The 22243-nt window shown below is 44.1% G+C and overlaps 1 protein-coding gene across 10 annotated transcripts in view; it reads right to left on the bottom strand.

Moving 5' to 3' along the window:
- The window catches only part of mxt (Eukaryotic translation initiation factor mextil), a 109781-nt gene that overhangs the window by 70562 nt on the left and 16976 nt on the right, over window positions 1-22243 (bottom strand). For 2 of the 10 annotated variants that reach the window (XM_071679603.1, XM_071679606.1), the window contains exon 1: window positions 15678-15827. The exons of 7 other annotated variants lie outside the window; for them this stretch is intronic. In XM_071679603.1, coding sequence (XP_071535704.1) covers window positions 15678-15683 — 6 coding nt within the window. In that variant the 5' untranslated portion in view covers window positions 15684-15827. Of the gene's footprint in view, window positions 1-15677; window positions 15828-20513; window positions 20634-22243 lie in introns of those variants that run through there. One more of the 10 variants, XM_071679604.1, reaches the window with a different exon arrangement.

Here is a 22243-nt window from a genome sequence, read left to right as displayed (position 1 = left end):
TCTTTCTTTAGCATGATTCACTACGTACAACGTAACCACCTTCATACACTTAAAGTATAAACGGACAAACCTTATGAAGCCAGCCGCCTTTTACCCTTTTTTTTTCCGCTGATGTAGACGAGACTACAAAGAAAAACATCAGTGTATGACCTAACTTTAGCCAAATTCAAGAATGACTTTACAAATATATCAAACAAGAATGTTCGTTTGAACCGTATCACCATCGCTAGCGCTTAACACTGTCCATATTCTAATCTGATCGCCTAAAGTTACAATTCAGGTACATCGAATAACCTTCTAGAATTTTATCTTTTTGTTTTAACGAGCAAGCCACGTAAGGTTCTGATCATTAAGCCAACAATACTATCACATATCAAGAAGAATGTGCTGAAACCATCGACTGCGGTTAATAATGCATCAAGATAAAAATTTCTGGATTTCTCGATAACATATTTTACAAAGCTTCCAGGTCGCTGCCACATGGCGGGGCCTAGCGGTACCTGTTACGTCAGGCATGAGATCATCACAAGGAGCGGCCGTCCACTCCAACCAGGCTGCTTGCTGCTCCACCCACACGTTACCTACACCCAGCACGAGACACCAACACAAACAGTGCCCATATCTACGAACACCACGTCCGACCAATCCGTATCAGCACAAAACTACAAAAACTGAGTCTTACCAACAACCAAACCATCTTATAGTAGACTACCTAAAAACAACACCGTCCGAGACGCAATGAGGAGGACTGCCCTAGCCCTGCCGATCCTCTCGCAACCTCAACACCAAAGGAAAGCTTTTACACCAGCCAGGTTACTTTCCTCATCTGGGTTACAGTTCCAGTGAATTATAATTCCCCATACGGATTACAGTTACAAAAGTAGACTACCAGTATGATTAAACTCTACTATATCCAACGTGTTGGCGGTCATTTTCAACTTCGCCTTCCCCTCCCTGATTAACGTCCTGCTGCCTTATAATTATCCTTGTCAGATATTCTAATGGCTCTGTCTGTTCAACGTCTTTCTATCTAATTTGGCTCAATTACTTTGTGAGGAAAACAGCATTCTATATGTACATCTATCTCTCTAACCAGCATCTCTTTCCAGCGTCTCCTGCAGCCCATGGCTGCGCTACTTCTAAGAGTAGTGAAATGTGAACTACTTTGCAATGAGAGAGTTCCTTAAGACTGTACTAATGATATGGTCTCATCAAAGGTGACTTTCGCTCAGTGTAAACTCGAGCAGGACGAGTCCGGTAACATATCTCTCTCTGCACAACAGCATAAAGGGGTGACTGCCTGCCTCCACTGGTTCAATCACGCTGGAGGGTGAGGTTACAACGATCTCTCTCTCTCTCTCTCTCTCTCTCTCTCTCTCTCTCTCTCTCTCTCTCTCTCTCTCTCTCTCTTCTCTCTCTCTCGTTCGTCCACAGTATAAAAAAAAAAAGGTCGGACCCTCCCCATAATGTATCAGGATTGACCTCATTCACATCTGGACGCAAAGGTCTCGCCCCTTCCATCACCCTGGCTGCAAGCCTAGGCCCAAACTTGAAGGCCAAGGCCCTATTCATCTCAGTCCCAATGAAGGTGCGACGCCCTCAAACCAGGTGTTAGAGATTTGACTAGACTCAACAATCACACAGCAAGAGCCCCTTTACTCCAGGAATGAAAGGTCAGACTTTGTCATATGTTAATTCTTTGCCCGTATAATCAATTACAGGCCAGATTCCGATCCCCTCAAACAACGAAATGTCGCATCCACCCACTTAATGAAGGAAAGAGTCCCGAAGTTCCAGGCCGACCCTTCACCCTTATATCATAGTTCGATCTCGTAGATGTAAAGACCTGATCTCATCGCTGAAGAAGCTAAGACCAAATCCCTCAGCCCGGCACCTAACCCCGCGGCAGAGACATTAAAGACGCGATCCCTTCATCCAGGGAGTGAGATGTCAATGCGACTCCTCTGGCCTGTAGGTGATTCTGAGCCGGAACTCCAAGTAATACAAGCCTAACCCTCATCCCCTTCCCCTTTGAGTTAAAACCCCAGGCAGTGAGGGGATTAGCCAAAGCTTCGCCATATAATCACGGCTGGCCAAGCCTGTACACACACACACCCTGGCCAGTCTGACGGGAAACCAGCACGGTCTCGCTTTCCTCTGCTTGTAGTCATAATCTATAGGGAGAGGTAAAAAAAAAAAAAAAAAAAAAAAAAAAAAATCGGTTACATTTAAATACTTGATATCCATATACGTAGCTGTTTTAGGGGAATGGCATAAAAAAAAATTCACTAACCAAACACTATCAAAACAAGCGGAAAAATATTCAAAACTTTCATTCATTTGATATGTATTGAAAATGAGCAGTTCGCCAAAGCCATTCAAAATAATTCTAACATCTCAGACTTTAAAAAAAAAAGAAATCGTGATTATATAAGTTGATACCAAATAAGCTCCCCCCCCCCCCCAACCGATGTAATACGAAATAATCCACGAAACTCTTCAATTGCCACAGCCTTGCCACCATACCAAAACCAAATATATCATCGGTAACCCAACCACTCCATATCATACGATCTCGCAGCGCGGGAGAGAAGACTAGGATCCTCCTCTTACTGTTAACCAACTGTTCCAGTTCTCTGAACCATGCAATGAACAAGTTCTCAATTCTTCTGACATGATGATGTAATATGAACGAGTAAAGTTTTCAGCTGGTGTTGGAAATCATTATCCAAAGCAATACTCAAGGATCCAAACTGATACTCTCATGAGTAAGCGCTGAAATGATATATTTTCTGAAATATACTCCATTTGTTACATTTTACCTAATACCACAGAACTTCGTACAACGTCAGGCACATGTGTGCGTCAAACATGACATTGGCAGTAATTATCACGAAACATGCGGAAAACGGCAGATTTGATTTCATAAGACTATACTAACAATCATTTATTAAACAACAAATTCCCACCACATGAATACGTCAGGGTGTGTTCCTAATGGAGGCACACAACGTCCCTGGTAAGCGTTGGCAACTACACAATTTGATGGAGGGGCGTTGCCAATGTTGCTCCAATATCATTGCGTAATAAGGACTGTATACCACAATACGTGCATACAAATACGAAAGTATAAACTTAGAGAAAATATGATCAATTCTCGTGCATAATGATTAAAGACATCAAGTGTATTTACAAATATATGCCAAAAAAATATACAGGAGTATCCAAGCATCATTATTAATACCTCTGAAGCTCGTGTAAATATAATTCTCATGAAATGCATAAGCTCGTATTGCCATAACTATGAATATGCTGCCTATACGCGGACAGGTGAGCTTATAGCCAATTTGTTAAACGATTCTTAAGTTCCTTAATCTAATCAGTCCATTTTTTCTATCCCATGCAACTGGTGACGGGAACGAATAGGGGCAGACGATATGAATTATGTACATGTGTGTATATGCATATGTCTGAGTGTGTATATATATGTATACGTTGAGATGTATAGGTATGTACATGTGCGTGTGTGGACGTGTATGTATATACATGTGTATGTGCTACCTCGCTAACGCAGGAGACAGCGACAAAGTATAATATATTAAAAGAAAAAAATATATATATGTACATATATATATATATATATATATATATATATATATATATATATATATATATATATACACACACATACAAAGGAATACAATACTAGCAATCAGCGGCAAACCTGGCCTCCAAATGATCATGCCTTTAAATTAACTAAACTATAATAAAAGTCAACAAAAACTGGCTCCAAATACTTCATATATCATCGGATGGTGTTGTGTGAGACGACACGACAATAGCAACAACGGCACCTACTGAAAAAGTTCTAGACAGATACCTGCAAAGAGTTACCCATGTACAAGAGCTACTGGCAGAGCATCCTGCCGGTTGGGTGATGTCACCACACAGTTCCAAGGACGACCTGGCGGAAATAATTAACTAGGAAGCAAAACCATTACAACCAGCACAGTTCGATGTTACTCTACAGGAATGTCTGAAGCCTAGTAGTTCGACGAGTATATTACGCACTTTTAATATCTAAGACACAAACCTTCAAGCATGGGGAGGAGGAAGGAGAGGGAAAGAAGGCACTGAGGGTGGAAGGGTGGGGGGAAGGCACAGAGGAAGGGAAAGTGAAAGCAAGAACAGGTAAGAAGGTCAAACAGACAAGGAAGAAGTCAGTGTTGTGGTTAAACATCACGAGATGAAAAGACATTCCCCGACCACTGTAACCCTATCGACGACAAGAGGAAAATTTTCCTCCTTTTTTGTTCATCATAAGAATACTCGTCGTCCTTCTTCTTATGTATGACACTCAATAAATGATTTCCTTAAGACTGCCTAAAGAAACAAGAGGATGTTGGGGCTTAAAGCATATCAAATGCCACGATCAGTGAGGCCGTCAACCGAAAACTCTTTACCACGCTCGGGTGTTATGATAATTCTAACACCATACAGCGTCATTCTCTTTCCTTTCCATTAGAAACTCTACCTAAACTGAATAATATATGCATCGACACAATTTCTTCGTTTCCCACTAACTGCAATTTTTCATGATCAAATGCTGTATCCAAAGCATGTCACCTTCATTTCAGAGTATACTAAAGTGGTTTTTATTGTCTCATTCTTATGGTTACACTTTGCTGATTATAGCCACGGTATCGTGTGAGATGCCTAACGTCAAATTATGTTCTCTACTTCTTTCGTGAGCGTAAAGGCATCTTTCTTTCCCCCAGCACCAAGCACATTATCTTTAGCCCGCAACTCAAGATGAAAAAAAAAAAAATAGTAATCAACTAGCTTCAGAATATAAGGTATCTGCAGCCTAGTTCATGGCAGTAAAATACAGTAAGACTGACGAAGATTCTCATCATTGCCTGCTGGTGTCTATTTGGACACTACCTGTGTCACAACGGTAGGGGTAGGTTTCTCAGAGCAAACATGGAGCCTGTGGTGGCTGTGGTCGCCGCCACCGCAGCTGGAGCTGGTTATGCTGACAGCCGTCAGATGGCTCACCACAAGGTAAATCCACACCGAACGCTACACTGATGACCTCTAAGAAGCCTGCTCTTTTATGACAATGAGAAAATGTTCCCAGTAATATCGTCTGAATCCTCTAAATCACTTTCGTCCCATCTAGAAATATTTTTCGTACCTTCACTTTATGCACCTCTGGCTCCTGTGTACAACCATCAAACACGAAAGTGACAACAACTGGGCGTCTAACGTACACCTGTAAACAGAACGTTCCTTAAACTCGTCAAATAATCTGGTTTCTTAAATTCATACCGGAAGGATATCATGTGTGCTACTCTCTAACGCTCAAATGGTTAAACCTCGTCACGACGAGGAGCTATATAATCGCAGATGTTCCGATTGTGTTTAAACCAAGGGCGTCGCTTCCCTTACCTGCCTCTTAGAAACTCGCCTCTATACCGTTCTTAATGTTTTACATTTCCTGTCAGTTCTTTGATGACGACGAACAACGGACGTGAAAGAGGAGCGCCTTCCGCTGCATAAAGCGGATGATCAAGTCTTTCTGCTCTTCCTGACCCGGCTTTGTCGATCAGCAGGCCCCGGGCTTCCCTCTCTGGCTCTCTCTCTCTTCCTCTGCCAACTCAAAAACTGTCTTCCACTTGAGTCCGCATTCTATTCTAACCACTCTCACTTATTCAAACCCGTATCAGTGATATGCCAAACAGCTGTATATAGTCATATGCCATACAAAAGTTTCGTTTTAGATGGCCTGTAACATTCTTTTCAAAAAACACTATTAACCTTGTAAAGTTATGTGGGGTCCAGGGAAATGCGCTGTTCGCAGGTTTAAACTTAAGGGAAGATCCTGGAAAGCCACTGTAAATATTCATATGTAATATGTTAACTTTTCTGCAGATGATCTCGGCCTAGAGTACTCTTAAACAAGAGCAACACCGCCGCCGCCATTGGCAGAGGCAGAAAACGTACCCGTGCAGGTTTCCTACGCTCAAAACGCGTTGTAAGTCGGACACTGGCTCCACCGGATGGGCCAACAGTTGGCGCAGTGAAAACACGTTCATTAGAGCCAAGACCGTGACCTTGACACTGAACAATGGAAATCGCACCTCTGGGATGACAGTTGAGAGTCCCAAAGTTTCTGGTCCAAACTCTCCCACGAATGGTACATACATGTCGTACAAATGGTAGTACTTATGCTGTAAGACATGCTTCAACCGCGACATCTGGGCCAGTTGATAAGAGTTCGGTGTTGCCAAGCCTCCCAAAACCAGCAACGCAATTCCCAGGGGCATTCCATTAAAAACGTGTATAATTTTCAGATACTGAAGACAAATACTTGAACATTAAGCGTGCAAAATGTCTGAAAACAAAGTGAAGCCAGTCATGGCGACGCCGCCTCGATTGCTCCTCACGCTTTTCATATAAATCTAATACAGTGCTCGTCTATGAGTGATAAGAAATGGGTGTATTTAAGCATTAAAACTGACTACGTCAAAGCAACTGCACGTAAACACATACGAACATAGCCTCTCCCTCCAGAATGTTGTTCGCGTGACTGCTGGTGATACACAGAGAACAGCTCAATACGCGTACCAAGATGCAAGCCTGTCTCGGTGTAAGTTCCAGCTAAAAAAAAAAAAAATGAAGAAAACATAAGTAAAGCAAGATACATTTCTTTAAAAATACCTCCAGATGATGAACGCTCTAAGCTGTAAGGTTTTACTCCAGCTATCGCAAGCGCCAATTCAAGGAATCAACCGCTGTAGAAATAAAAAAAAAATAAAGTGCTAAGTACTTTCATGGCAACATACTTTCTGATTTTTCCCTGGACTTCACCGAGGTTCATACTAGTCTCTCGTTCGTGACCTGGTGATTATCAACCGCGACCCCAGTGACCTTAATCTGCCCCCATTACCGGAATCACGACCCCTAGTAACATGATCATTCCTCCGATTTGACAAAAAGGAAACTTGGTACAAACCCCTACTGAAGGCAACAGTTACATGTCTTACATCAACCTGGGGGCGCTAGGAATATAACGTCATAAAGTCCTTGCTCGCAACAGTACACAGTGAATCACTCACGGTAGCATGTGCATCATACACTTCGATCAGGGAAACGATGCTTGGCAACACTTTCAAACCCAGAACTTGTCAGGGTTTTTCCGCCGCCATACACACTGAGCAGGTTCATTTAGAATGAAGTAGTGGATTTTACGGGTTTCGCTACATGAAGTTTCTAAGAAACCGGTAACTGGGCTCGAGGCTTTTGCAGGCTCGGGAAAAAGAGTGAGAGCCGAGTTCACGCGAGGTCTGGCGATTTTGCGCAAAAACTTCTGTTATATAGTTCAGTGGGGGGGGGGGGGACATCGTCCCCCCCCCCCATTACCCTGACCTAAAACCAAACCTAAATCCTAAAACCTAAAGTGAAATTCGTACGCGAGATCTCAATTGAATGCAGCGCTCTCGGTTTCTGAGCCTGCCAAAACTGGGGCTCGGTTACTAGTAGTTCCAGAGTAGCTCCTTTTCGCGGGAAGATGATCGACTAATTATTCTTAAATCCATCCATGTGTCGCATGCACGTCGAGTTGTTTAAAGCACAACTTTCACGTGCTACATAGAAGATGGCTGCGCGTGCGCCAAAGTGTTTCCAGGCAGTGATAGCGGAGCAGCAAACACTGCCGACTTGGACACAATAGTTTGCTTTCACCACGTACACTAATCAGACACCCGTGATACAACTCTACTTTTCGGCCTCTGTTTACTACTCTTTTAACGGGCATTTCAGGTAAATGTATTCCTTAGTTTTGCAATTCGGATATTCAATAACCTAATTCTAAACATGAGGCAGCTTATTACTAAGACTTCTATTACAAAAGTTGAACGCATCGTGTTCTACATGAGCCTACTGTTTCATGCGATCACTGATCTTTACCGGTAATTGATGCCGGTATGTTCTCCAGCGACTAAAATACGTGATTTGTGTGTCTGCAAAAGTAATAAGAAATAGTTTTATCGCATATACGAAGTATTCCTCACTTAAGATTCAAAGGTATATATATATATAGCGACAGGAATAAAGATTTGTACCTTTATGGGCAATAGCAAAATCTTCCGCCTCCAATATTTTTCTCCCTGGTGCCAAAACAGGATAAAATGAGAGTATTTGGCTACCTTTCTGTTATTCTGTAAATACCAACTCTGTGGCTTCCAAGTCCCTCAACTTTCTCCTTCGGCCGCAGCAGGTGGCTTGGCAACACCCAAAGTTTCTAATTCCTTTGTTTCACAACTGTTTCCTGACAATCGTTGATGAAAAAAACGAAAAAAAAATCTATTTGCAATATATCGAAATCATCCATTATAGTTTTCCATAAGAAATAATTCCTAACACATTCCAAATTTTAATGTGCATTTTACTTTTCGCTAACAAGCAGAAAAATGATGTGAAACTCGGCATCGAAACTTATCATCACAACTTTCGGAAAATAAAAACTTGTATGATTTACATATCAGCCTTTCGAATGCATAAACCTCCATGTTAAACTTCACATGGACGTAAAATGCTGTGGGGACAATTACAAAATTTCTAAATGATCTTCAATTACAGACACTGGTCTGGACATGCGTTACAGAGAGGCTGATGTCATACCACGAAGAATAAAAACTGGAGGTGAGTGTTATACTTGTTGCGTGACCGGCCATTCTGTGATGTCCTTGTGACTCAATCTCACCATTTACATCATGGCCGTGTTTACCGCTTGCTCCACATATGTCTTACCCCAAATACTGATAATACTCTTCATTTCTGGGACTGAGACTTATCAGTGTTCGTTTTTTTCGTAATCTAAAATGTTTATAATAGACCTAATGACAATGTTGAACATTAATATCCTTCCCGTAAATATTCATATCAGAAACAAATATACGCTATAACTTTGAAAGATCTAAATAACAACAATACTAGAACACGTCTACGAGAGATGCATATCATTATTATCAATATACATTTCCGTGGCATAACTTGTACAGTAAGGTCCTTGTGCCCAAAACTGTGATCTCTGACGACACTGTTGTTAACTCACTCTTTACCACGAAGGGTCGTGAGTGCAGTAACACCTGTGGTGGTTCTCCGCCGCCAGCCACGCCAGTTTCAAGAACACTTAAGTATCTTAACCTTGCCTATTCTAGACAATTCCCTGAAGATTTAATCATTCATAACACAATACCTATGCCCCAGTTTTCGAGTTCTCTTGTCTGTTCTTGCGCGAGCGCGCCATCGCCCACAAGATGGTGTGATGTGCACAGTAAAATCGGACGCTTTTGCAACAGAAATCAAAATCATGGGAGCGAGTCCGGTATGACGACAGGGCCGCAGACGATGACCAATGTTACATAAGTGAGGCGCCCTTTCTTCTCTATTGCGTCCTCCTAGTGACCACAGTCATCCGTAATACAAGAAAATACATCTCGTCTACTGTTTTCAGAATGTAAACCTCCCGCAACATTTACCTACCGCCGCCAGCAGGAGGAGGAGGTACTGCGTGTTACATGGGCATGCCATACCCGGCCCGCCCTCCCAGCAGGAAGCACGTGGCCCATACTATTTCTGGTGGTGTTTACCTGCATGGTGGAATCCCCCTCTCCCCCCTCACAACCGGTGACGTCACGGCCGCCACCTTGTTGCTGCCTGACTCGCCCACTTTTTCAACGCCCTCACCATTCCTCCACCACTTCGTCTTTACTCTCCCTTCATCCTTCTCTGCAGTCCCTCAGCCCGACTTAGCTCCTCTCCCCTCTACGACTATAAATTCTCCCATGGCGTCTGGGAAGCAACAGTCACCACCTCAATCCAAACATAATGTGTGTACCGCAGATGACCATCCCCACCCATTACAACACTTCGAAGGTGTGGCTGGGGCCGCAGTTCGTATACAGAGTTCCTCGCACCCACTTCATCAACTATACCCACACAATACCATTAGCTAGCGTATACACAGTGACAAAAACACAAGCAAGCTTTAAGCTAAATGTGAACTTCTATCGGACTCTTCGTGGTTAAACAAATTCAAAAAGGATAAATATATCATGGAGGAGGCATTCCCGATCGAAAGACATAATATAAATTTTCTGTTGGAGAAAGATGAATTTACACAAACAGACAGACTGTACACTAGTATCTCTGTTTGGCAGACTCTCGGTGCGTATTACCGCCACTAAACCTTTACTTTCCAGTGAGTCAAACGAAGCTAGTGAACTTTTGTTTGGTAAACAAAGCAGAGTTGTTGAGTCTGGTGGAGAGAGGGTTCATAACACAGGATAGTACAGTCATTACTCACGTAAACCTACAAACACGCAGACACACACACACAGAAAAAATAAATGTAAGATATTGAAAAAACTGACATAAAATAATGATCATTCATCATTAGGAGAAAGGAGAGACGAAGCTCAGAGGACTTCTATCAGTTTCCGAAGCCTCTGGGGACTTTTGTCTACGCAAGGAGACTCTGTACTTAAAAAAAGTAATAAATGTTTTGCGAAAGGATAATCTACACAATAATGCAATACCCTTTGAAAAAGGTTACGCCTACTTCATTCACGATACATCATAATACAGGCGGTGCCCGTGTCACTTGCTTTGAGAAGATATTCTAAAGCTTAGGACGTGACATGCAACACCGGTGAGCTTAAGACGTGATCTAGTGTCCCGCACTCGATGTCTCGCTTTTATTTCCTCTTCAATCATTTGTCTGTTCAAGCTTTCCTCATTTTTCTTGACAATAGATAAAGTGGTCTGTGTCACTCCTACGTTCGTGATACACCCAAGAAAGGAAGAGTGATAAGAAGAATTGGAGTTTGATGAGGGAGTTTCACTAGAAACATGGCCGCGCGAGGCATCAGGGGGTCACGTGGGGCGTGTCGTGAAGGGAAGACTCGACACGCCACACCAGCTTCCCCATCTTCCGCACTGCCAATCTCCCACACTTTCTCCAATCCCACCATTCTATCTCTCTCCTGACTGCTACACAGCACACTTTCTCTTCAGCATGGCTATCAACACACCTCTTCTCTCGTGATCTACGTAACAGAAAAGCTTGCCTCTTTTATCCGGGCTTACCTGTCAAACTCCTATATACCGATATACGCTCTATACCAGCTTACGTCAAACTCCTATATATCGATATACGCTCTATACCAGTCTCCTTGCTATATGCTCTTCACCTACACTCTCACGCGTACGTTGTTCTCAATATACTCTGACACACAGCTTTTTGAATCAAATCTACATCAACAATCTGGCATACTAGTTAACAAGTACCCATCTCATGCTAACCTAGACGCACTTTTCGTTCAATACGTTAGCTTGCTCCGTCGACAAAATCGACAGCCACCCTTTAGCCAATAACCTATCCTATGCTCAACTCTATCCTCTCTCCGCACCATGACAAGTCGTCTTTCTTCACGGAAAACCAATCGATTATGCTTCATTGATGACATGGGGAACCGAAGGTAATTTCATCGTAATCTAAAATTTCATGCTTCTGAGAGTAATTTTTGAGTATTAAGGGGGCTGCTTCTGCATTAACGAACGAGCTATACCGAAATATCTGTAGTAAAAAGCTGTAGTTACCTTTTAATATCGTTGGACCCTTGTCATCAACATCGGTTCAAAAGCTAGGAAAAAACAACTGAGAATCGATTATCCCTTCCCGAACACACTAACATAATGGCCACAACGTCCCGTGGCTACCATGTGGATGTCATTCGAGATAATGGACAGCGGTCACGGGGCCAGAGTTGCGTGCCGTGATCCCATGACCTCTGTTGGGAAGGGGAAGCCAAACCAGGCCAGGCTCGTGTGGAGGTACGTGGCGAAGCGGCGGCTGAGCCTGTTGTGTGTATGTATGTGTGGGAAGGGGGAGGCGACGAGAACATGGACGCGCGTAGGGAGGGAGGGAACGGGCACTTGCATGTATTATGTATAGCTGCGCTAGCCAGCAGTAAGTCAAGCAAAACCCAACAAATCACATCCCATTCCCCTTGTTCTACTGCCAACATTTTGAAGGATCATCCTAGTGATATTGCTTATGCCCTCCATACCTCCCACTTCTTCGCTGAAAAATTCCTGCTGATTCCCATACTAGAGAAGGCTGCTACGTGAAGGGATCACAGATGTCAGAACTGAAGCAAAAGCTTGGGATAGAAACGCAACATTATGGAGAAAAAAAAAAAGAATGACCTTAAGGAGACGAACTTAAAGCAGATATTATCACAACACGAATCAAGCAGAAATTAATACGTCATGAACCCACCAATGACAGGTTCAGTACGAAAGAACCCTCTCCTGACAAAGTCCTTGACACAACTCAAAGCCTCGCTTGTTAACCATCCTATCAAAATCCATGACACAACACAAAACGTCAACTGCAAAACATATCAAAAATCCTTGACACAAGAGAAATCAGCAATACAAAACAATTATCGAAACTGCTTACGTAGGTCAACGTACCTATCAAAAGCCTTCAAACAAGAGATCAACATTTCATCACTTGTAGCACGACGCGCACAGCCATCCTAACAAAACCCTGTACATCACAACCGAGTGAAATACATAACCAACCAGCCGATCATAAAAGATCGAACACATTCCACTAACGTACCAATTACAGCTCTACACACAACTACACGAACTATGCAAGTAATGAGGCAAGACCCATTAAGTAATGAGGCAAGACCCAAAACAGTAAACTTCCTAATGTCGGCTAACCTTATGCAAAGCATTAACATTTGCCCTGTACAAAAAGCAGTTTCGTGGACGCTCTTGCGGTCCCTTACCTATCTCTTCTACGGCACGAACTGTTAAGTTCCTTAACCCCCACTAGATGTCTCTTACATCTATTCCATCAAAACAATTCATAGATTTCTCGGATCTGTTTGTAGAGCATATCAGACAGCGAGCCATCGTTAAAACAAGGACCCGTTCCGGAAGATCTGCCACCAACAGTGCTTCTGCAGGAGGCAATCGAGTCTATTTATTGTACTACAGCGTTGCCTTTCTGGGCGATTTTCGTATCCAGGTTCATATAGAACACTCCGCCTAGTACACAAAATTAATATATGACGAATAAATATGTAAAAAGTTTCTTAATGAATATAACGTTGTGGTTTTGTCGACTCCTCGGCAACGGCCGGTTAAACGCTAATTTGCCCACTAAACTATCTTCGATACAGTTAAATTTCACTTGTGCTACCTCTGGGTTACCTTAAGATGGGCAAGAGGTCAAGAGGGGGATGGGTAAACTGGTTTTAACCTGCTATTCCTATACTTCTAGATAGCAATGGGTAAGCGCTCTCCCGCAATAATAACTGATCTCGCTCATCAGAAATGATATCTGAGCCAATCTCTAAATTTGTGGGAAAGAAATCTGTAAGACAGGGCGGTCAATCTACCAGTAAAGCTAAAATATAGGACTCGTGAGAAATGTTTGTAAACTTCTAAGCTCATAGGGAAGCAACTTAAAATTAAGGGGTGAGGGAGGATCGCAAAATTAGTTTTCCGACCGTATCGATGGAGTATATGCGGCCGCAGTCGCACTAAATCCGCCACGAATCATAAAGGGAATAATTATGCATTCGCAATGGTCTATAATGGAATAACTTTACATTTCCATGAAAACCGTCAATATGGACTGTTCAATGGTTTCCGAAGTGCATGAAAATAGGAAAAGATTAAGTAAACTTTCCAAGCAATGAACATCTAAATATAAAACCCACGCATAACACCGTGACCGGATTGCTGTCGGCTGGCCGCCATGCCTGGAGAGCGCAGTGGCCTGCAATGTTCCGCTAGTCTGGAAACTAGTCATGGTTTACTTCTTTTTTTTCTTTACCACTGCGTCGCTAAAAGGATCATGATTTATAAGTTAACCGTGAAGTATCCTTCCTGATGCACCGATCACAAGCTCACATACAACAACCACTACGTTAGCAGGGCTCACCATGAATCACAATCAGTTTCGGAGAGCGATACTTCCCGGTTCCCTCAGTAATGTGAGTATTACCATGAGTCAGCTGTGTGGCAGACCGTGCTTGAGTTTCCACCTGTTGCCCGCGGCTGTGACATGACAGTTTCCCCGACCGACAAGGCACGCCAGGTAACGCAACCGCCCACCAGTATATCATATTGCAACATTCCCTGGCTTCACCGTGATACCTCTCCTTGGTAAGAACATCTACCCATCACATATAAGAACTAACCGAAGCATTTCCCTAAGACAGCCAACACATTTACAGCCATGGATGAACACTGTAAATTACGTACATACTGTATACCGATCAATATGGTGCAGAATGAAAGCAAAGAAAAATAATATCCACGCACGTTATTCCTTTAATGAATTCGAATTTGTATATCAAAATCCTTCACTAACTGTAAGACTGGAGGACATCCTGGTAATATAACTTATCATTATATTTCCGACATTTTGAGTAAATTCACGGTACAAGAGGAAAAAAGAAATTACATAAAGATTTTCTTCAATGAATCTGCAGCAAGGAGCACAGCAGTCCTATGGTGTCTGCTGAAACGCTTCACAATTGGTAGCAGGTGCGACCGACGTCTCTGCAACTTCCAAACAGGGCGCCGACTGGGCTCCTCGTCACGCCCCAATTCAGTGTAAAATTCAAAAGACGCAACCACGCAAATCCATATTTCTGTGGTCGTTTGCCTCCTTCGTTATCCTTGGATGTGTAAAATAATCGGAAATCACCTTTATAAGAATGGGAGCTTTTTTTCTAATTCCCCCGGTTCTAAGAACACTTCCACTCGGGTAAGGAGGTCAAGAATTGAAACTTCATCACGTCTATTATGCAATAAACCTGCAATTCATTTCCCCTTACACGAGGAAACTCTCCAGGTCATGCCCTAAGACTCAACTACACTGCCCTGACGTCTGAAACAATAATAAAAACCCCAATAAAAAAAAAAAAATTCATCCACTCGGCAACATGCAACGCCATGGTTGGGGATGAAGGGTTGGCAGGCAATCCCTTCCGTGACACCGCCCTCGCCGCTGCACACACCCACGGTCATGCTCGATACACTACCTTACACGACGGAGCCATGCATCTCCTCTCTTTGTAAAATCATTCTGTTTTACATTGGTGCTTGATAATGTGGCAACGGATTAACGCGACGGTTTCATTACATCCTTACAGGGCAACAACCAAACTACATCATGAGTCAGGCTCGCCATACTTTACGGTATATGGCCTTGTTTCTTTAAAGCTGAGATAAGCGAACAACTTGTTTTGTAGTTCTCATGTTAATGATTGTAAACGCAGCCTGCTTTTGAAAAAAAAAAAAAAAGCCTAAAACGTCACGATAAATACCTAATATAAACTCCACGCACATTCCTTGAACATCAAACACCAACGCGTTTATATAAACGCAATAGAACTAAGGAAAAAATATCATAATTACATACATCCAACTTTTACTTGTCACAAATAAAGAGTGAAATACCAGACTAACTATAAAACGACATACAATATCGAACTGATGTGCTATGGCCAGAGACGTTTTATAAACATGAGATCTACCTCCATTAACAGTTCTTTCCATATGTAACGTGTACTCACCATCATATCGTAAAGTAGTCGTTTATTAACACTAATTCGAAAGACACCTCAGCTACCACACTCCTCCACTCGTCACCACTGCAGCGGACATCACCACACTGAGCCCTCTGAATTAACTTCACCAGCTTCGCCGTCTCACTAAGGAGAGGGGGTGTCAGTTCTTACCGAAGAAATAATTTATATAACCTCTCTTAAGAGTCCACATGGTTATTCTGTAAACGTGGGTTAAACGGCATAGTTCACGGCGAAAGAACGTACACCTACAAATATGAAGATTCGACGTATATAGGAAAGCTAATCGAGGACTGAAAATAACTCCAGTCGATATCGCTCACCTGAGTTGCCAAGTAAGAATATAACTCAAGTCGGAAGCTCGTCAACAAAGCGGCACTACCTGTGCTTTAAATGTTCCCTTTTATTGTTTCTCTGCGATTCTTGAGGAAGAACGGCAAACACTCGGTACAAATGACACAGGAGCGATCACCTACGAATAGGGGGCACAGTGCGAGGTACCGTGTTAGGAAAGGAACCACCCCTCATCACTGTCCGTTACTGAATCTCAGAAAAGTTTCCCTATTTTGAGCCGGAAAGAAAATGACGGGAACTATCACACACACATATATATATAGATTACACACATACAAAAGAACGCACACTGAAGATACCGGTGGGAGTCGTTTAAGGTCGATGTTTCAGATGGGTGCAACATAATACAGTGGGGAATCTACCCACATGACTCTAAGTACACGAGCAGGAGGCCACGGGTAAGGAAAATGAGGGGAGGGGCTGTACATATGTGGCTGGAAGCGGGTGGGAACGACACGTCGCATGACTCACACGACGGCACGTGAGGGGGGAGGGGGGGAGGTAAATACAAGAGGTGGCCGGGAAGTTGTACGAAGAAGAGAATGATGATGTGTTTGCAACGTGAGGATGTAGGATGGAGGGTAAAAGCGGAGCAGCAGTGTTACAGCAAAGGGGCTGATAGATTGAAAGAACAATGCTGTAAGTTCGGAAAGTACCGTTGAAGCATAGTAAGAAGAAAATTGAAGTGAGGAGAGCCTTGGGAATAGCGGGAACTTACTTCCTTGGTCTTCTCTTAAGGCTATGGGCTCCCAAATTTTAACCCAGAGATGACAAAGGTGGGAAAAGTTTAAGGAGAGACAAGCGGAAATACGACAAACATGAGAAGAAAAAAAAAGACTGGGAGGTTAGAGGAAGGGGATGATTTGGTTGAAGAAGCCCGCATCAGCTCAAGGCTTCAAGATCACGGAGGGAAATACAAGTGACAGATACTGGTGCAGGGAACGATAGAACAAAACCCAAGGGTGAACACGATTGACCTGAACCTGCCAGTCCAGGAGCCCAGGTCTCCCAGCTCCACAAAACAATCACTCTTCCCCACATCCCCAAGAGAGACACGGCAACACGGACTCTGTGTCAAGGATGTGTGATATCACCATCACTGTTTAATAGTGGAGGGGAGATGGGTAAGTGAGAGGATCCTGGGGCGCAGGGCGGATTTCCATTGTGTGTGGGGGAGGGGAACAGGTCTATTCAGCTGATATCTGCAGATGACACGCATCTGGTGGCAGTCTCAAGCTAGGTAGAAGCTTCAGAAGTTAGTGGCAGAGTTTGAGGGAGTGAGCGAAAGGAGGACACCGAGAGTATATGTAAACAGAAGTAAGGTGATGTGGTGCAGTAGGGGAATGAGACATGATGCTATGAGGGCATTTGAATGGGGAGGACCACGGAAAGTGGGAAGCTTTATGTACCTACTTGTGGACATGGCAGCGATAGGGGAGTTGGGTAATAAAGTGAGTCATAGGGTGACGGAGGGGGGAGGGGGCTAAGGTTCTGGGGACATGAGGAAGATTGTGAAAGTCGAAGTCAGTGTATGTGGTATGCGTCAGAAGTGGAGGGAGTAAGAAGAAGGGAAAGGTCGAGAAGATGAAAGAAAAGAGAGAAAAGGCTTTGGAGATTCCCATAATGAACATTAAGGTGGGCGAGAGGCATGTTTACGGGACAGAATGAATCGGATCAGTATGGATGGTATATGAGGAGCGACGTGCTGTCAATATGCTGAACCAGGGCATAAAATCGGTTAAAGTATTCATGCAGTAATCTACGGGGCTTGGATATGGTTGTTAGGTTCTGGATCTAGTGTATCAAACATGAAATACAGAAGCTAGATGAACAACAAAAATACAATCAATAACAAAAATGATAATAGCAATGGAAGTAATAAGAATTAATATTATACACGTGCTGTCAATGGACTGACTGAGCCAGGGCATGTAAAGTGTCCGGGGTAAACCATAGAAAGGTGTGTGGAGCCTAGTTGTGGATGTGAGCGGATGTGGCCTTTCTTCGTCTGTTCCTGGCGCTTACCTCGCTAAAGCGGGAAACTGCAGTCAAGTAGGGAGGTGAAAAATAATGATCTAAATACATAAAAAAAAAAAAATGCTAAAGATTGACGAAGAAACACAAAATAAAGAAGTGGATCAACAACAAGGGGAAGCAAAGCATCAGACATAATGGGTTGGGATGGCGCTGTTCATGGTACCAGCTCGGGTGGGTACCACCATGCTGTTGTGATGCCGAACTGCTACTCGGGGATAAGGGATCTCGGGTGGCAAGAAGTGACGGTGGCGGGATGGGGAATTAGCTCCTTTCCTAACTGTCGGGTGAGATGAATGACTTGGTTTGGAGGGAGCGAGAGGGGGACAGTGTGTTGTGCGCCTCTTGATAAGGGGGTGTAAGAGGGACTGAAGATCTTAAGTGCCCTCTCCTGCACCCCCATTGTGTGTGCCCCCTCTTGTATGGTTGACAGGGAGGAGGACCAGCCCTGGAAGGAATGGTTGAGTCTGGGAAGACTCAGTCCAGGTATCCTGAGTTTACTGAGAAAATGTTAAGGCGAAACGTAGAGAACATGAACTGCCCAACGCGCTGAGGCGCTGAACATGTACAGGTGAGACACCAACTGCAGTAGGAAGCGGGGAGCAAGACGGCCCGGCCAGGGAAGCACCACAAGTCCGCCTCCACGAAGCAAAAATTCCTAGTTAGGTTAGACCTCTGCCTGTCACCTCCTCCCCTCCCATACCACTCCCCCCGGCCTCACCACTCACCCCCTCCACCACCAAGTTCCCCTCACCACTCACCCCCTCCACCACCAAGTTCCCCTCCCCTGTCCCCTTACCATCAAACCCCTTCGCCTACCTCTTCCATAGGCTCCGTCCCGTACATAAAAGTAATTACCAGTACCATGCAGTGCGAAGTTATTCTTTATCTGTACAGAGGGGATCTGATACTGGGAAGGGGTTACCAAGTGTCATAATTAGTGACGTCAAGTGCTCCAACTGCGTGGGCTAATTATATGTGGAAGCCATAGAGATGGATCTGTGCTTCCTTACTCCGGGAGCCAAACCAACCCCTGTACTTCAACCATCTACACTCGAAAACTTGTCTACCTACGGCAACTGGTTTACCCAAGGCAGCATGTCTGCCCATGGCAACGCGTCCGACGACGTCAACGCGTTTGCCTACAGCAGCACATCTACCCATGGCAAGGCCCATTCACAGCAATGTCTACCCACGGGAACACGTCTACTTATGGGAACTCGTTTGCCCAAAGCGAAGAAAGTTTCACTGTAACATGTCTCCCCACAGAAAAAACGTCAGTCCACGGCAATATATATCTTCCCATGGCAACTCGTCTGCCAATATAAAAAAAAAAACACGCCTGTCCATGGCGACATCTCTCCCCAAGGCAACTCGCGTGCCCACAGCAACACATCTGTCCATGGCAACTCTTGCCTGGACTGGAAGTGACCTTGACCTATGGAAGTATGTTGTGGCTAACCCGGCCGGCCGGGAACCAAATGCCACGGCGACACAAACACAGCAGCAGGCGGCGCGCCATGAGGAGGCTCTGGTGTTGCCAGACGACACCTGCTTACTTCCGCAACCCAAGCAGTAATATGGTACGACCCCCGGGGTGGGGGGGGGGGATACGATGGTCAGAGCCTTTCTCCTGACCTTAGAGGGTCAGATAAAAAGTCAATATGCCAAAGGGTACTTCGTCGTACTCAAAGTTCGTATGCCCACACCCAAGAGTCGTTCGTTCATACCGACGTAATCAAGGGTTGTACGTTCGTACCTTATGGGTCTTGCCGTCGTGCTCAAGGTTCGTACGCTCTTGCTCCGGGGTGTTCAATAAAATGTCGTCCCTCACATTCATATCCTTCAAATCACTGCAACTTTTTCTTTTCTCGGGCTACCACAACATATCATTCATCGAGTATTCTTAAACTTCGGAAATTCCGTGACTTTCTCATAGTTAATCTATGTTCCGTTTTCCTGACAATGTGTGTGTGTGTGTGTGTGTGTGTGTGTGTGTGTGTGTGTGCACTCTTGAACCCAGTAAGTGGCCCAAAAGACACATCAGATCAATGGGCGACGAGCCAGCTAGCTAGCCATATGCAGCCCCCCACCCTAACCCATCCCACCCCACAAGTCCGCGCCCATGGTGGCCTTGCTTTTGAGCATGCGGCCAGGCTTTCCGTCATTCACATGTAGAGCAGAGCAGAGCAGAGTAGAGTAGAATAGAGAGAAAAAGACATAGAGGATGGGGGGAGGGGGGTCAATATTCAAGGAAACATTAGGAAAGGGAAAAAGTCGAGGGGAGTACCTACTTACGAGTACCTATGACGAGATTTACCCAGGGTCATAAACAATTAACCTGCAGAAAGAAAACGGTGATCAGCAAGAGGGAGAGAAAGTCGGAAACAAAGCGATTCGGCAATGACAAGGAACAGGGTGGGAAGGATACCTCACCATTGCTGCAGCAGCCTTGGGCCCCTGCACACATGCTCGCCACGAATACTTTGGTCGTGTCTATCTCCGGCAGTCTCAGGGCCGCACACCACCACACACCACCACAACGCCGACCAGAGTGAGAGCAGCAGAAAGAGAAAGTCGGTGTTCGATACTCTCTCAGCTCAATGACGTATTGATATACCTTATTTACTTCGGTGCAGAACTATCAACTCTCACCCACGTTTACCTTTACACATATAAGTCAAGAACAAATGTTTCAAAAATACAAACACTTGGTATATAAGCAATATTTCGATGATCATTTGGTTTTCCAACGTAATCGAACGCGGGTTTTTATTTGTCACCCCGAGGAGAAAGTGTGGAGCTGCCTGGCGTCGTCCGCTTCGTCTGCAGTGTTGGAAAGCTGGAAAAACGTTAGTATTCAGGGAATTATTCACGGTTTTAAGAACAGTGCTGACACATTCATTTCCTCAATGTCAGTGAGTGAAAAGAGGAAACCCCCTCTTGTCTCCTGCTGGTGTCGACAAATAGGTCAGTGAAAACAGATGGCAGCTTCTGCGACACTGAAGGTGTATTAAGTATTGTCAACCCACCCTCAACCTTTGCTTGGGTTATCACATTTAAGTAATCTGAATTCTTTTACATTTACCGGTATCCGGAGTGATTTGAAATAAAGGCAAGAGTGAAGGGTTTACAAAGAAGGAGCACACTGGTGTATGTCTATCGAGGATTGTATTTGTAAACTGAGCGGATGTGTGGGCGCCATGATGCAACGGTACGGCGGCGAGTCTCGAAAAATCAAACACAAGGTTAGACACTGGCAGCCGAAGACGAGAGTGAAATATGTTGGATCTGTCACCGTCATGCAGTGCCCACCCTAACCTACCGCCTTGCCTAGCCTGTAGCCTAGCCTAGGAGGCACTACCTCTGGCTGTGCCCTGGATAATGGGGCCGTGGATCACATAAATTATGCCTTGCCTGGCGTAATTGTTATATATATAATGAAATAATTAATCATTGTTACTTAGCCTCAAAGAAAAGAAAAAATATGGGGAGCTAAATGCGGGAGGTTCATGTACCCAAATTAACAAGACCCCTGAAGACGCTAGAAATGAGTTTGTGTGAAATTTGTAACCTCTCCTGGGTCGGTTAGTATGTACGATTGTTTCTACTTAGAGAGGAGATATATGAGACGAGTAAAGGACCGCGAAAGAGATGTTTGGGTTGTTACGTTGATTCTCTGGGTCACAATTCTCTTGAAGACAGGTCTCCATATAAATAACGCCCTATACTAAGCTCACCGGCTTGTCTTAACTCCCGGATACAAACAACCTTACACTCCTCCATTTTACCCAGCCTCGATTTGAACAGTTAACAGCGGCCTCCCGGAGAACAAGGAGTGAACAACCTGAGGGAGACATCTATCTGCTGACGACCATTCCTGTACTGTGTAACTGACATTGATGGTGTACTTACCGCCTCTCCTGATTTGCTGAGGATCTGTGGTTTTTTTGCTTCGGTTGAACCTGCCAACTTTAAACTAAAGATACATATCATGACCCTCAGTCGGTATCGCATCTTTCTTAACCTTCCTAATAATATTAATAAAATCATTATTATTTTCAATATCATTATTAGTAGCAGTAACCGAATTATGAAGTGATAGTACTATAACGCAGTCATCGACGATCGCCCAAGTAAAAACGTTCCCCGTTCGGATCGAAACT

The sequence above is a fragment of the Panulirus ornatus genome, chromosome 30 (genome assembly GCF_036320965.1).
Source record: "Panulirus ornatus isolate Po-2019 chromosome 30, ASM3632096v1, whole genome shotgun sequence".
Taxonomy (NCBI): domain Eukaryota; kingdom Metazoa; phylum Arthropoda; class Malacostraca; order Decapoda; family Palinuridae; genus Panulirus; species Panulirus ornatus.
The sequence above is the reverse complement of the archived record's forward strand: the minus strand, read 5'-3'. Positions and strand labels throughout refer to the sequence as shown.